General features: G+C 43.1%; 1 protein-coding gene across 1 annotated transcript; it reads right to left on the bottom strand.

The window, feature by feature from the left end:
* Window positions 1-252: 252 nt before the first annotated feature.
* On the bottom strand, window positions 253-13,077 carry rfwd3 (ring finger and WD repeat domain 3). The gene is made up of 14 exons (XM_036535293.1): window positions 12,959-13,077; window positions 11,472-11,738; window positions 10,251-10,498; window positions 9,221-9,279; window positions 8,367-8,582; window positions 7,670-7,761; window positions 7,322-7,436; window positions 6,848-7,070; window positions 6,458-6,608; window positions 5,018-5,194; window positions 4,574-4,788; window positions 3,286-3,503; window positions 2,312-2,492; window positions 253-1,273 (listed from the first exon to the last, which is right to left on the bottom strand). Exons 2-13 carry the CDS (start codon window positions 11,726-11,728, stop codon window positions 2,349-2,351), a joined length of 2,115 nt encoding a protein of 704 aa, XP_036391186.1. The 5' UTR covers window positions 11,729-11,738; window positions 12,959-13,077; the 3' UTR covers window positions 253-1,273; window positions 2,312-2,348.
* Window positions 13,078-14,494: the final 1,417 nt, after the last annotated feature.

The following is a 14,494-nucleotide window of genomic DNA, read 5'->3' as shown; positions in this document are numbered from 1 at the left end:
ACAAACTGTTAATAAGCTCGGTGTTATAAAGGTAAGCAGGTTTATAAGTGAGTCATATTACTTTACAAACATACTCACATACACTATAGATATTACTCTGACCCAAGTCAAAGTGTGATAAGTACTTTATTATAAATTTGACAACTGTACACCAAAACAACAGTATCAAAATACATATACAGGTACATACAAAACTTGTCTCAACAACAAAACAAGTGTCCAAGTACAAACATTTTACTCTTTGACTGGCCAGGATATAATCTTTGTAGACATTTTTTCCTTGCTACTTGCCCAGATGACCTATTGTTACAGATTACAAACTGTTGCAGATTTGTTTCTAGTTAATGTTTGGTGGATTGTTTCAGACTAAAAAGGTAACTCAGTTGATGATGCAGACAAGGAAATCATGAGATATTGACAGTTCTGACTCAGTTCTGAATAACAAAGGGATTGAAGAGCAGCCACTGCTTTATGCATTCATTTACAGTTGCAGTAAAGACATGTAGACAACGACATATGCATACTTAGGGAAACCAGGTTCTGCTTTCTCAGATGCTTTGTTTTCATTCTGCAATGCCTGTGTATTGTTGATACTCAACATTGATTTTCTCTATGCTGTTCTTTCAAATCAAAGCTTCACCTCAGAGAATATATCACCTTGCAAGTCCTCTGAAAAGCAACATAAAGACAATCTAGTGCAAATCTCGTTGAGCTGGTCTGTGGTGAATAAAACAGATATACAAAAGTACAAAAGTATTCTGGATGTAAAGCACTTGAGTCAAGTCAGATTCCAGGCCATGCCATAATTCATCTGCTCATTCATATCTGTAGTCTAATCTGGGAAATACTGTAGAATAGTAACAGCTGAATAGCTGCTTTATCAACAGCGATTTGAAATCAGCTTCTAACACACACACACACATCCTAAAGCAGAGTACGTCCCATATAAGGTATTTTTTGTTAGCACCGGAAATTACAGCAACATGTGGTGTCACTATCAATCCATGTGTTTGAGATTAGTAGCCAAGAGAGGCTGTTCAGATCAGTGCCACCTTTGTGTGTTTATGTTTTTGTTCATGGCTGCTGTGAATCCAACTGTGTTTAGAATGGTGCTCTTCCTGATACTGGTTTTTCAGTGCTAGAGAAGAGGCTGTCGCAAATCTTCAGAGGGATGAAAACCTTGCCCGGCTCAAATTTCACAATTTGATGCTCACAACACCAGCTCCATTGGAAACTCTGGGTTGTAATACCACTCAGCATCACTGATGCAAACCTAGAGAGGGAGATGGATCATTCAAGATGTCAGCACACATTCACACATCTCCCGCTGACATCTGTCCGGTTTCAAATGTGACAGCTTTCTCAAGGCAATGTTTGCCAGGCAACAGAGGAAGATACTGTCTGCTGATGAACATGAATGGATTGGGAAATACTGAATTTATTTAGATATCAAGACACAGATTCATGGGAGAAATATATTATTAAAAATAATATTATTGACTCCTACACACCATGCCTTACATGTGTGTGGTATGCAGTTATCAGCAGCAATACAATGCAGTGATTTGTGCAACAGGAGGTGCACAAGCAATTGTACATTAGTTGTCAACTGTACATAAGGCTTGTCACCACGACAACCTCTGCACTCATGCAGGGGTTCTGAAGTGAGACACATGCGATCCTCCAATACACTCATATATTGCCAATGGCTATGTACGGTACTGCAAGTCACACAGTACACTACAGCGAAGTGGGTGCTCAGTGGTGGATAGCCATTTCCACCGATATCATCCAAACAACCAGCAGGCACCTGATGAATCACTGGTTGCCTGAGAGCAGCTGAAACAAGGAAACCTAGTCCAACTTACCAACCCCAATCACAGGAACAAAACTAATTCATTCTGTTGGTGCAGTGTCCTGTAATTGGCAGTAGATGGCACTGTTGGTTTCAAACCCAGGTTGTAAGGCTCAGCCTGCACTCCAACAGCAAAACTTTACCAGCCGAGCCCCTTCGGGCTCACATGTTCATATTACTGACACATTATCATACTGACTCCTTATATGGGTTTTTCCTTGTGTTGTACTCTGCCTCACTTGTCATTCGCTTTGGATAAAAGCATCTGCCAAATGAATAAATACATACAAAGTACAAATGTTTGTCTACACACAGAAATACACAGTGGACTGTAACCCTCTACTTCTCCAAGAGCTACCCATCTGTTTGCACTGCGTGTGAAGAGACCTAAAATAAAAGTGGACATAAGAGAGGAGACCAGCCCTTCTGTCCAGCATCACTGCAGGGGGGTCATACCTGTAGTCTGTGTTCCCCTAATCTCTCAGATACCAAGTCATTCCCACTTATATATCTTCAGCATCTTCTCTGTCAAGGAGGCCAGGTAGCTGCCCTGGTTCACCTCGAAGGGGCAGATGTCCAACACTGGGAGGTCAGCCGGCAGTTTCTGGATCAAAGCCCCACTGCCCACATCCCACACCTGGATAGAGCAGGAGAAAGATGGGATTGGGGGAGGAAGACAGCAGAGATAGTGAGAAAGTGTGACAGATGGAAAAGGAAAGAGTGTGATGAAAGAGGGAAAATGGGGAGAGAGTGGAGAGAAAGTCAGAACATACTACTTGCCACTCTCCAGAATTTCAAACCCCAAGATGCAGGCGGAGTTCAGGCAAGGTGAGAATCTGCTTACATGGATTTTGCTTCCCTACTGCAGTTGTCTGCGTCTTCAGGTCATTTAATTTCTCCTCGCGCATGTTTATGTGGCATCACAACCTTTCTAATGGTTTTCAACTGACAATTAACAGCTCACTATAGAAAGTAATTGGTTACCCTCAGTATTATATTTATGCATTCTAAATTTCATCTCAAACACAGTCTTGCTTCTAGCAAAACAGAGCCATTTCCGTGCAACCTACACATAAAACTCAGATTTATGAGTAGTTTCAAGCACCTCCCACACAGTTCTGCTCCACTAACCTCACTATGCAGATCTGTTTCCTCTGCTGTGCCTGCCTCCCCTGAGCCAAAGTCCCCTCCAGTAAACCAGTCTTGCTGTTTCCCATTCTGGGGTGCCTTTCGTCAAGGCAAAGGTCACAACGGACAGCCCCTTGTTACCTTCCCACCCCCGAATATCCACACAATGGGCTCACTGTCTCGGGAGTACTTCAGTTCCTGCCCTTTCCCTGTGGCCTCAACCCCTTCCATGTGAGCTCTAACCAGGACCCCCCCCAGGGCTGCCCTCAGCTCAACCCCATGAACCCCCTGTCAGTGCTTACCATGGTGGAGTTGGAGGCCTCATCCCCAGCACAAACCAGTGTGGAGTCCTCCCGAGCAGGACTCCTGAACACTGCATTCTTGGTGAGCAGCTTGCAGGAGGAGCCGGCGCTGAAGGTCTGTACAGGGTAGCAGGAGCAGGCCGGCTGCTGGGCACCATCCTGCTGAGGGGCGCGGGTCAGCTCCATGAGAACACAGCGCAGGGACGGGTTGGAGCGGCCTGGGGGTGAGGGGCAATTCACTCTAATTGTGCAGCTCTCTCTTCCCCTGTATCATTTTATGGTGTTCATGTCACGCAACCTACTTTGTACTGATTATCACCTTCTTCACTAGTGGTGAAGGGCCCTAAGCTTCAAGGGCTAAAACAAACACATCCCTATGACCCAGTTTATGAATGGTTCCTTTGGGTCAATCGCTGCAGAAACAAACTTCATGCTCTCAATGCTGAACTCTAGTAACTCAGTTCTGGCTTTAAGGTCATTACTGCACTTGAACTTTTTTTTTTTGAGGATAATCTTGTGTGCGTTAGCGGTTTTTACTTCTTAGGTCCCAGCTGTCATGTTAGCCAACTATTTCAGCAAAAAAATGAAAAAATCCTGAGCCAGCTAGTTTCCTTGGTTGTTATAAACAAGTGTTTATAGACATAGGCAGATAACAGGGTTATCACAGCTGAATCGGCAACAATGTTCTTTAGCCACAGCTTTTGACTGACACAATAGAATTCACTGAAATGACTAGATTGTAGAAATCAAGCCAATACCTATATATCCCACTAATGAGATAGGTCATCAAACCCATTTGCAATACTCCCTCACAAGTAGCATTTGACTGTTTTATTAACCAGTAAAACACAAAACCATGTTGCTTTTGATTCTGTAAAGACAAACTAACCAGATTCATACCATCAGAAATTGCTTTGTAAAAAAAAATCACAGGAGAAACACTGCAACGCAGTCTCAATCAATATGCTGTAACATATTTAAGCATCTATCATCAATACAGTAATGACATTCTACTGCTGAAGAGAAATGTTTGAGGTTCAGCATTTAAGGAAGAGAGGTCAGAGCAACAGCTGGCTACGATATGAATCGGTACAATCTGTGGCCTTTTCCGTCCTTGTGTGAGCTGATTAGGGAAATTAAATTTCACGATAGAAATAAATCACCAATTTCAGATAAAAACCGAGCCAAGGTCCTTTAGCAAAAGAGAGACAGAGGGAAAGAGAACATTTTTGCCTTTTATCTGAGGGAGGTGGGTGTGGATGCCCACAAAGATGCAGGGCTGGATTACCTGGCCTGTACGTTACCAGGCAGTGGCGGCTGTTTGGCTCCACCTGGATATCTGTGCAGCCCCCCGTCTCCAGTGGCAGGACATGAGGCCTGTATGAAGTCTCATCTACGTGTTCCCAGAAGCAGCCACCTTCCAAGGAGCCTGCGATGAGGCCACCGCAGGGGAAGGAGCTAGAGGCAGCTCGAGGTATATAGGACAGGGACGCAACTGGACACCTGCATCAGAGCTGAAAGGTCACATATCTGCTCTGTTCCATATAAATGTCACAATCATGTCATAACCTGAGGCATGGTCAGTTTTACAAGTTGTCAATCACCCCTCAAAAAACCATCATGCATATTCACTCATAATCATGACTACTCTTTGATGATTTAGCTAAGACCTAGGATGACAAACTGTTCAATGGAGGACAAGGATTAAAACACATAGGCCCTGCTGCCTCACCTGGATCCCAACGGGACAAGCTCCTGGACGTGCGTGCTGGTGTCCCTGGTGTCGTACACTAGAACTGAGCCGTTGCTCAGGCCAGCATAGATGTAGTTGTTGTTGTCCAGGCACCAGCAGCAGCTCCACACTGGCCGGCCAGTGTTGTATGTTTGCACCACCGTGTTGGTCAGCAAGCTGCAGATACAAACTGACTGAGCTACACATCTCTCCTGCAATTCATTAATAAATAATGTTATAACTAATTTATATATATTTATATAAATATATACACTCAGTGACCACTTTATTAGGTACACCTGTACACCTGCTCGTTGATGCAAATATCTAGTCAGCCAATCTGGTAGCAACTGAATGCATAAAATCCACACGTTACAACAGTGCTATGCAGAAACATTTCTGAACATACAACATGTCGAACATTGAGGTGGATCGGCTACAGCTGCAGAAGACCCCTCCGGGTACCACTCCTCTCAGCTAAGAACAGGAAACTGAGGCTACAGGCTCATCAAAACTGGACGGTAGAAGATTGGAAAAACATCACTTGGTCTGATGAATCTCAATTTATGCTGCGACATGCAGATGGTAGGGTCAGAATTTGGCATAGAATCAACAAGAATCCATGGATCAATCCTACCCTGTGTCAACAGTTAAGCCTGGAGGTGGTTGTGTAATGGTGTGGGGAACATTTTCTTGGCACACATTAGGCACCTTAATACAAACTGTGCATTGTTTAAATGCCACAGCCTTCCTGAGTATTGTTGCTGACCATGGTCATCCCTTTATGACCACGGTCTATCCATCTTTTAATGGCTACGTCCAGCAGGATAACGCGCCATGCCACAAAGCACACGTCATCTCAAACTGGTTCCTTGAACATGACAATGACTTCAGTGTACTACAATGGTCTCCACAGTCACCAGATCTCAATCCAATAGAGCACCTTTGGGATGTGGTGGAACGGGATATTCGCAGCATGAATGTGCAGCCGACAAATCTGCAGCAACTGTGTGATGCTATCATGTCCAGCACTTTGTTGAATCCATGCCATGAAGAATTCAGGCCATTTTGGGGGCAAAGGGGGGGTCCTACCCAGTATTAGCGAGGTGTACCTAATAAAATGGTCACTGAGTGTATATAAATATATGAATACGATCATGTGCAATGTATGTATATTACCTAATCTAAATAGCAAGTAGACTTAGATCATTCAAGGCAGGACATAAAAATAATACCAAATGTGGCTTGTATGCCATTGAGATCATAGGTCCAGGACAGCTACTTTAAATATGTACGGTGCCTGTATTTTCCCAGCTGTTCTAAACTGGACCTCACCAAAGCGTGCTGATCCCTTTAAACTTAAATATAAGTATGATATTTTTTAAAATGCCCACTGAAATACCCCCATCAGGAGGTGGAAGGAGGCTTCCCTTTGGGTACCTGGTGAGTTTGACAGTGTTGTCCAGCGCTGCAGAGAGCAGAAGGCTGTCTGCCTGCTTGCTGAAGGCCAGGCCACGAATCTGTTTGGCATGGATGGGCACGTACTGGCAGGCTTTCAGATTCACTGTGCTTATCTTCTTCACCCCACAACCTGAAAAAGCAAACACTGTAGGTGGTACACCCTGTTTGGGCCCTAAATATGGATCCCATTATACAAGTACTCTGCTCAACACAAATTACCATCATGTCAAATTGTTACAGTTAACAATATGTATTTACTTAGAATGACTACGTATGCATTAAAATATTAATCCTGTCACACTGTTCAATAGAGGTCGTCCTGATACCTCATCACACCCACCCCCAGAGAAAGCATGTTTTGAGTCTCACCAGGTACAAGCGTGGCCTGTGGTGAGGGCTGGGAGGCTAGCAGGCAGCTGAGAGGCTCGCAGTAGGACAGCACCCTACATCCACCCGTCTGGGAAACCAGCACCGCTTTAGCAAACACATAGTGGCCCCCTTGAGCTGTGTCCTGTCGCTGGGACTGTGACAGGGTGGCCCCAGAGGACTGAGAGGGGCCACATCCTGACTGGGCCATCAGTGCCTTTAGCTCCTGGAAGTAAAGTGTGGTCACAACTCACTGGACATTGCATGTGGTCACAACATTCCTGATAGACACAACTCTGGAAATCAACGAGTTCTCTTTACAAAGACTACAGCTGTACAAAAGCATCTTAAAATGCCTTTAAAGCCATGGCACATAACGGTGTGCAATTTACACTCAGCTGAACTCTCCAATTTCTTATTATTCATTTTGCAATGTTTTAAGGTAGGTGGCACAAGATGTACACAGCTTCTATGTACCTGTAACTGTCTGCGCAGTTTCCCGCACTCGTCCGTCAGCACCTGCAACTGCAGCCGACACTGTGCAGACTCCAACTCTGCTTTCCTGCGCAGTGTCTGCTCCTGCTCCAGTGACCTGCACAAACAAACGCAGCATATCGACTCAAGACTGCACTTACACCGACCACTCAAAATCAACAAGCTGTAACTAAAACTGACGACGATCCTGAAACTTTGACCTATCAGCCTGACAAAAGGGAAGCAGTAACATATCCTGAGAAGAGTAGTCTGAAATACTGTAAAAGGCAGACAATTAAGGCCAACATAATGACACGTAAGTGCACTGGAGCATGGGGATCAGCCCCCTACCTCTTCATGCTCTCCTGCTCACTGTTGTCCAGGGCCCGCAGCTTACGCGCATACAGCATGACGATGTCTGTGCGCTTGGCCTTCTTGTTGCACTGCAGACAGAGGGACAGTTAAAAATGGCTAGCAGCATGGAAGCTGGAGGACAGTGTTATTGAAGAAATAGATTATGCTGCAGCATAACCTACATCTCTACAGTAAACAAGAAAGGATCATGATAGTTTTCCGTTATTCTCTTGTCTGCATGGGGCCATGCTACCAAACAAAGCTCAGGTTTGTATTTGACTCAACGTTACAGGCGTTAAAGTAGGCGGATCAACTATCATGAAGTCTCCTATCCAAACAGAATTGAAAAGAGTGGTCAACCTGCTTGAATCAGAACATAGGCTGCTCATATTATATAATATATGGAACAAACACCTGTCATGATTGAGCGTGTCAGAGATGAAAGAACTACATTAGGCAATTCCAGTCTGGAGGCAGCAACGTTTGCCCCAGGTGAGTAACATTGTGGAAGACTAACTAGTATTTAGATGACATTTGATGTTCCCTATAGGTCCATAGCTGCTGCATGACAGATAGCTCAACACCCTGCAGAGCTCATTTATACAAAGAATAGGAACCGTTCACCCAGAGACGTTGTAAATCATTTAGAAGCATTTGGACCCTGCATTGAGGCAGAGATGGAGCCAGAGCTAACCTGTGGGCACTTGGCACCCTGCCCCCGTAGCCAGCGGTCAATGCAGGTGAAGCCAAAGAGATGTCCACAGCGCAGCGTGGCCAGCCGGTGTTCCCCAGCAGTGGTCCAGGGCTCAAAGCAAATGGAGCAGGTCTCCCCTTCGCCATCTTCACCCTCCTCTTCGCCAGCAGGGGGAGCTTTTGGGACACTGGGAGCTGCTGGAGCTGACCAACACTTCTGTAGAAAGACAGCATATTATAGCATTTATACAATATCTTTTCATATATAATTTTGCGACTGGTGTAAAAATGTTTTCCACGGTCTCTTCATGACTCAGTTATTTTGAAATATTCCCTAAACATAAATCAAAGTGGGTAGGTCTAGTCTTTAGACAAAACTATTTCAGTACAGCAAAAGGACAATTCTCAGTGAAGTAATGTACTTGTCCACCTTTACCAGCAGATGTTATGGTTTCAGAGCAACAAACAGATAAAATGTTGCAACTGCTCATCCTTGACAGGACTCCTTTAAGCGCTAAAACCAAGATTTAGCAAAAATGCTCTCAGAGCCAGATCGGCTTTCCTCCCCCTCCCCGAAGACAGCAAACTAAACCCCCCTCATCCTACCAAGACAGCTACAATATAGAATGTCATTTTATCGTTAAAATGAGTTAAAACAAGGCCAAATTATAGGGCAGAATAAGAATAAGCTTCTTTTCAACTGTTTATTTATATGGACAGGAAGTCATAATCTCTTTTTTGTTCACAGTGGAAAATCTGAATCCTATAGCAGTATTAAAGAGTAGGTTAAGCAAAAGGCAGTTTAATTTGTGAAGAAACATGAGGGATTTACACAAGCAGTGTCACTAGTGGTACCTCTGTCTGTTGTTCAGCTGCAGGTGCTAGCCTCTCCGTCTCCACGGCAACATCGGCATCTGTGCATTAGACAAACAATCAGTGCCACACATCTGTCAGAGAACAGAGCATTTAGAGCCATGCTCAATGGATAAGAACAATGGGCCAATAATTGAGTGGGTACACATAAGCCCGACCAACAAAAATATACATCAAACACAGGCAGGAAAACACAACAGAAGTGGTGTGACTGTCACAGACACAGATGTTAAACTCTATCTAAGTTGATCAAGAACAAAAAATATTTACAGTTCCCAGTGTAAGAAAATCATCTCTCCACCTCTACCTGGTTATGATTCAGTGTCCAGAAATAACAGGTTTCATCGATCCCCATATAGCAGCAAGTGTACTTTATTTTAACATTTAATATTCATATCATCCATTTGGCCATCAGTATGGTTCACATGTCCCCTTATACACCCTCTTGCCTTGTCAGCCTCTCCTGTCCACAGAAATATGAAAAAGGTTTTTTCCAAACTAGAGGACTGCATGGTCTTTGAATCCCCAGAAACTTTGCATCTGCCTACATACTTGCTTCCCACTGTTTCACAAATTTCTATGCTGCCTTGTAAAAAAAAAAAAAAACCACACAAGTCATTGTTCCTCACGGGGTAGACTCTTTAGCGAGCAGCTTGACATACTGTTCCTCCTTAAAATAAGATGCATGCTGAACTCTTTGTTCAAGGAGCTGAGCAAAAGCCTGTTGGACCCGAATAAAGAATATTAGAGTTTGCAGATGCACAGCATGTCCTGTAAAAAGCTGTATTCTGAGTAATTGCCCTGTTCAGGACCTGAGTGGCCTCTTAATGATAATGAAAAGCTGAATTCAGTGCCTTTTCCCATTATCAAGCAATGAAATGTGTCTTGAGCAAAACAGCAAAATTACATTAAAATTTCTATTTTCTAACGGATGGAGGACATTCTGTCCCATAGACACCCAAAAGACATAAGAATATTTCTTGCCAAATGGTCTTTATGCCAGGACGTTTACCTGAAGCAGAAGGGTTGTGGAGTGGTGTGGGGACCACTGGAGTATCCGGACTGGTGTCAGAGGGAGCAGGAGGGATGAGAGGGCTGCCTGGGGCTGCAGTGTCCGCATCATCTTCAGACTCACTCACCTCAGTGGTGCTGCCAGAGCCAGGCTCCACAGTGCTGGCCGCTGGCACACGCAGCAGAAAGTCCAGCGGTCTGTTATGAGACAGGGGAGGCTGGGTGGAAGAGTGGTGGCGAGGACCAGACCTGCAGCACAGAGTCATCATTACTCTCAACACCAAAACAAGGACAACTTCCACATTTCTAACATTCAGACAAGACAAATAATTTTTGTAAAATGTGTAACATGCACATACACAGGGATGAAGAACAAAATGATTCTTAGACATAAAGCAGAGACGAAAAACTCCAATCCTCAGAAGTATAGGTACTTGTATGCATTTGATCCACCCATACACTGATCCAGCTGATTTCAAAAATGAGCAGAAGAGATGTTGGAAAATACAAGTGATCGTAACAAATACAGGGAATACTTTTACATCTCTGGCATTAACAGATATCCCATTTCTTTTGTGAGGGGCAAACATATTCAAAATTTCTAATTGACACTTAATTGTTTTAGATGTGGTTAATTTGGGTGGGGGGGGGGGCATAATTAGGCCATGAAATATAACAGAATACTGTTAGTTATTGGATGACAATTTGTATTCTAATCACTGGATGTAGACTATCACCAAATTATGATTAATTAATGTTTATAATGACAACAAAGTACTGTATATCTATTAGGTGAAAAATATAAATGCATACCCTACTTGTAAATATAGAGAAGCAACACAAGCTATCCCCACACATTTAGTTTTGCTTTGCATATACAGTATGCTTTTGCCAGATGGAAGGCTGTGATGGTGGGTAGGGTTAGACATGGATATGTTTTTTTCAGAGCATATTTCATGACTTGGGTGGCAGGAGTGATTGGTGCAGATAACTCAAGTGGTGAAGGTCAGGATGAGGGAAGCAAAAAAAAAAAGAGAATTCCATAATAATAATTCACAAAAATAAGAATAAAAAGTATGACATGGATGTGGTCAGACATGGGTGGGGTTGTTTTTGTGAAATATATCTACACATTAACATTCTTTAAATTGCACTTTAAACCCTTCCTAATGTTGAAAATCAGTTGGCATCAGGAAACAAGGCCCTGACCTGTCCATCGTACCTTGCATTCCGTCTCCTCCTTATCCGAGGTGCTGGGGGGACAGGTGTGGTCCTGGGCCCAACTTCCACCCTCTGGCTGAAAGCCCAGGCACTCATCAGGAGTTGTGGTGGATCACGACGCTGTGTATCCAGCTCCTCATCCTCCTCCACATCAGTGCTGCTCACAGAGTCAGGGATGACTATGGGGGAATCAGCCCCGTCCTGACCAACCACTACCTCTGTGCCTCCCAGCTGTAGATCTACATCCATCTCCTCCATTGGTTCTCCTCTAGGGGACAGTGATAGTTTGGAGAGAAGCAAACAGTCGTCGGTTACCTAACAGACTATACTATATATACTATATATATATATACTATAGACTAGTAGACTAGAAAACTCATTAAAGACTCATGAAAAACTCCACAAGATACTGTTATCGTAGCAACTTCAAATGTCAACGGGACAACTAACTGGCTAACTAACGTTATACTCCGTGCAATGAACAATAGCAAACGTTAGATTAAGCGTGTGGTTTTGTGTGGTTTTAAGGTCATTCGGGAAAATAGCGAATTATCTTAATCTGAATTTCATTAGCTATCTATCTGTCCATCTACCGTACAAAACGATCAGCTGTGGTAGCTAACAGACTAGTTAGCAAATGTACAAACATTGCTAACAGGCCATATTGCTTTGGTCGTGTCCCCTTTCGTTTATTTTACCAGGATAGTTAGCTAATGTTAACTTGGCTAGCTTGTTTGCTGTACAAAGTTCAAGCACAACGCAACACAACAAACCTTCTGCAAAATGTCACAAGTTAGCCAGTCGAACTAGCGGAATCGCAGGTGATTATTCACGATGCAGCTTGCCATGTAGTGTTTTTCAAAAACGTCAACTATCTAAAGTTAATTACGATAAACACCGTTAAGCAAAATCAGTTTTTTAGCAAGCTAGCTAAAGTTAGTTATCAACTGGAAATGCTGCTTGCCGAGCAGCTAACGTCAGCTAATAAGTGCAAGCAAGTTGCTGGAAGTATCACAGTAGCTAGTTAACGTTAGTCGTAGTAGTCTGCAGGTGACCCTCTCTTAAAATCAAAGACAGGTGATATTAAGTCTAGTTTCTGACTTCTATAGCTCTAACAACATAGCTAGCTGCCTAAATCAACATCTCGAATTGAAGCGAAGCGACGTAGACGTAAACACATTAGCAGCAGCGAACTACGACATCCGTCTTGTCTTCCATGCGGAGAATAGGCCTGTCTTTTCGGACTGTTAACCAACTTGAGCTCGGGGATTTCTAGATATCAGGGCAGGCCCCCCTCACTCGTAACAAAAATGCAACATTAATTGTCCTGCTGGCTATCTAGTCATTCAGGTTAGCAAGCTAACCAGATAGCTATCAATTTCTTGCTAGCTGACGTTCGCCTGTTTGGCTAGCTAAATAATTTAGGCTAACTGGTTAGCTAAACAACTGTTACCCATCTGCATACTGATTAACGCAGAAATAACTTACCTTCAAATGAACACCTGATTTTTGTAAGAGATTCGCTGTCACAATCTTACGTAGCTAATCAGGGTAAAGGTGGTTTTGTGTGGTGTTATGGTTTAACTGGGCATTCTGTCCTTCCAACATGGCCAGTTCTATCATTACAAAAGGCTCGAATCTCCCCGCCAGACATTAATAACCCGCCCCATACCTTTGTCGTTTTTCTATTGGACACAAACAAATGCCCATCACACCGGCTTCACATTTTAACAACTGTCTGGGTTGTAGGAAGTGCGTGCCAACAAAAAATAAGAATACTACAAGAACGACAATATAAACAGCACTGACAGAACACCTTCTGTATACTGAACAAGTTCTAAAGCCTAGTAATTTTAAATGACTCTTTCACAATTACTTTGGACTCTCTTCCTGATTTTTTGAACTCCGTGAATCCAAAAAATGATATCCCACGCAAAGCCGCAAAGCATAGACTTCTGATAATACTTTTGTTAATGATGTCGGGGAATGTTCAGCCTAACCCTGGTCCTGACATGCACTGTATTCAAACTCCTATGGATTTTAAATCTAGGTCAGGCTTGGGCATTATTCACCTTAATGTTAGGAGTTTGATCTCGAAGTTGGATTTGGTGAGAATTTGGGTGAAATCGACTGACGCAGACGTTGTTGTATTATCTAAAACCTGGATAACTAATGTAACCCCCACAAGGTCACTAAGAGTATAGCAGGTGTAAACATTCAATTTAATTGAATAAAGAAAGGGAGGAGGCTTGTGTATAAAAAAATAAATCACTTTAATTTCTGATATTTCAGGTTAAGGGGTGTACATTCATGTAATATTTATTTATTTTTATCATTAAAAAATGCAGAGCTTATGAATCAAAACTGTAATGAAGTATACAAAAAAAATAAATAAACGTAAATAAAAGTCATAAACAGGTCAGCTGTGGCTATACTAACCCGGTGGAGAGACTAAGGGCTGCACCAGAAGTACACCCTACAATAAGGCAACCTTGATGGGAATTCACTACACACTAAATAGGAGCCAAATCACAAAGGCTGTTCGCTACACACCAAACAGGAGCCAAATCACAGAGGCTATTCACTACACACCAAGAAGGAGCCAAAGCCCAAAGGCTGTTCACTACACACCAAACAGGAGCCTAATCATGAAGGCTGGTTCACTACACACCAAGCAGGAGCCATAGGCTACTTAATTAATCTAAGCTTTACACAGCACAGCACACCAAGAAGGTACAGAAACCCAATCTACTTCCCCATGGAAAAGTTCCCAGCCACAGCTACGACCAAAGAAAAGAAAAGAAAATAAGAAAACAAAACCAACAAAATGAAAGATTGGAGGTGGTTTCACAATGAGATTTCCTTGAGGCTACAGGCCCAGCTAGCAGGCACAGTAAAAGTTAGTAGTAGGCCTGTGTAGCCTCCTAAGTTGAGCACTGACTACAAAATAATGATAGGGAAAACAGTGGCTACATAAACATTCTTAATGTTTGTAGTTTGCCTTTGTTTCCTGATCAGGCAGGC

Source organism: Megalops cyprinoides, chromosome 8 (assembly GCF_013368585.1).
Source record: "Megalops cyprinoides isolate fMegCyp1 chromosome 8, fMegCyp1.pri, whole genome shotgun sequence".
NCBI classification, from domain to species: Eukaryota; Metazoa; Chordata; class Actinopteri; order Elopiformes; family Megalopidae; genus Megalops; species Megalops cyprinoides.
The sequence above is the reverse complement of the archived record's forward strand: the minus strand, read 5'-3'. Positions and strand labels throughout refer to the sequence as shown.

Excerpts from the sequence above, each read along its gene's own strand:
- rfwd3 (XM_036535293.1), bottom strand. The coding sequence starts at position 11,728 with ATGGAGGAGATGGATGTAGATCTACAGCTGGGAGGCACAGAGGTAGTG. Across the intron at positions 7,071-7,321 it reads AACTGCGCAGACAGTTACAG|GAGCTAAAGGCACTGATGGC; the intron begins GTACATAGAAGC and ends CTTTACTTCCAG. Across the intron at positions 4,789-5,017 it reads CTTGTCCCGTTGGGATCCAG|GTGTCCAGTTGCGTCCCTGT; the intron begins GTGAGGCAGCAG and ends GCTCTGATGCAG.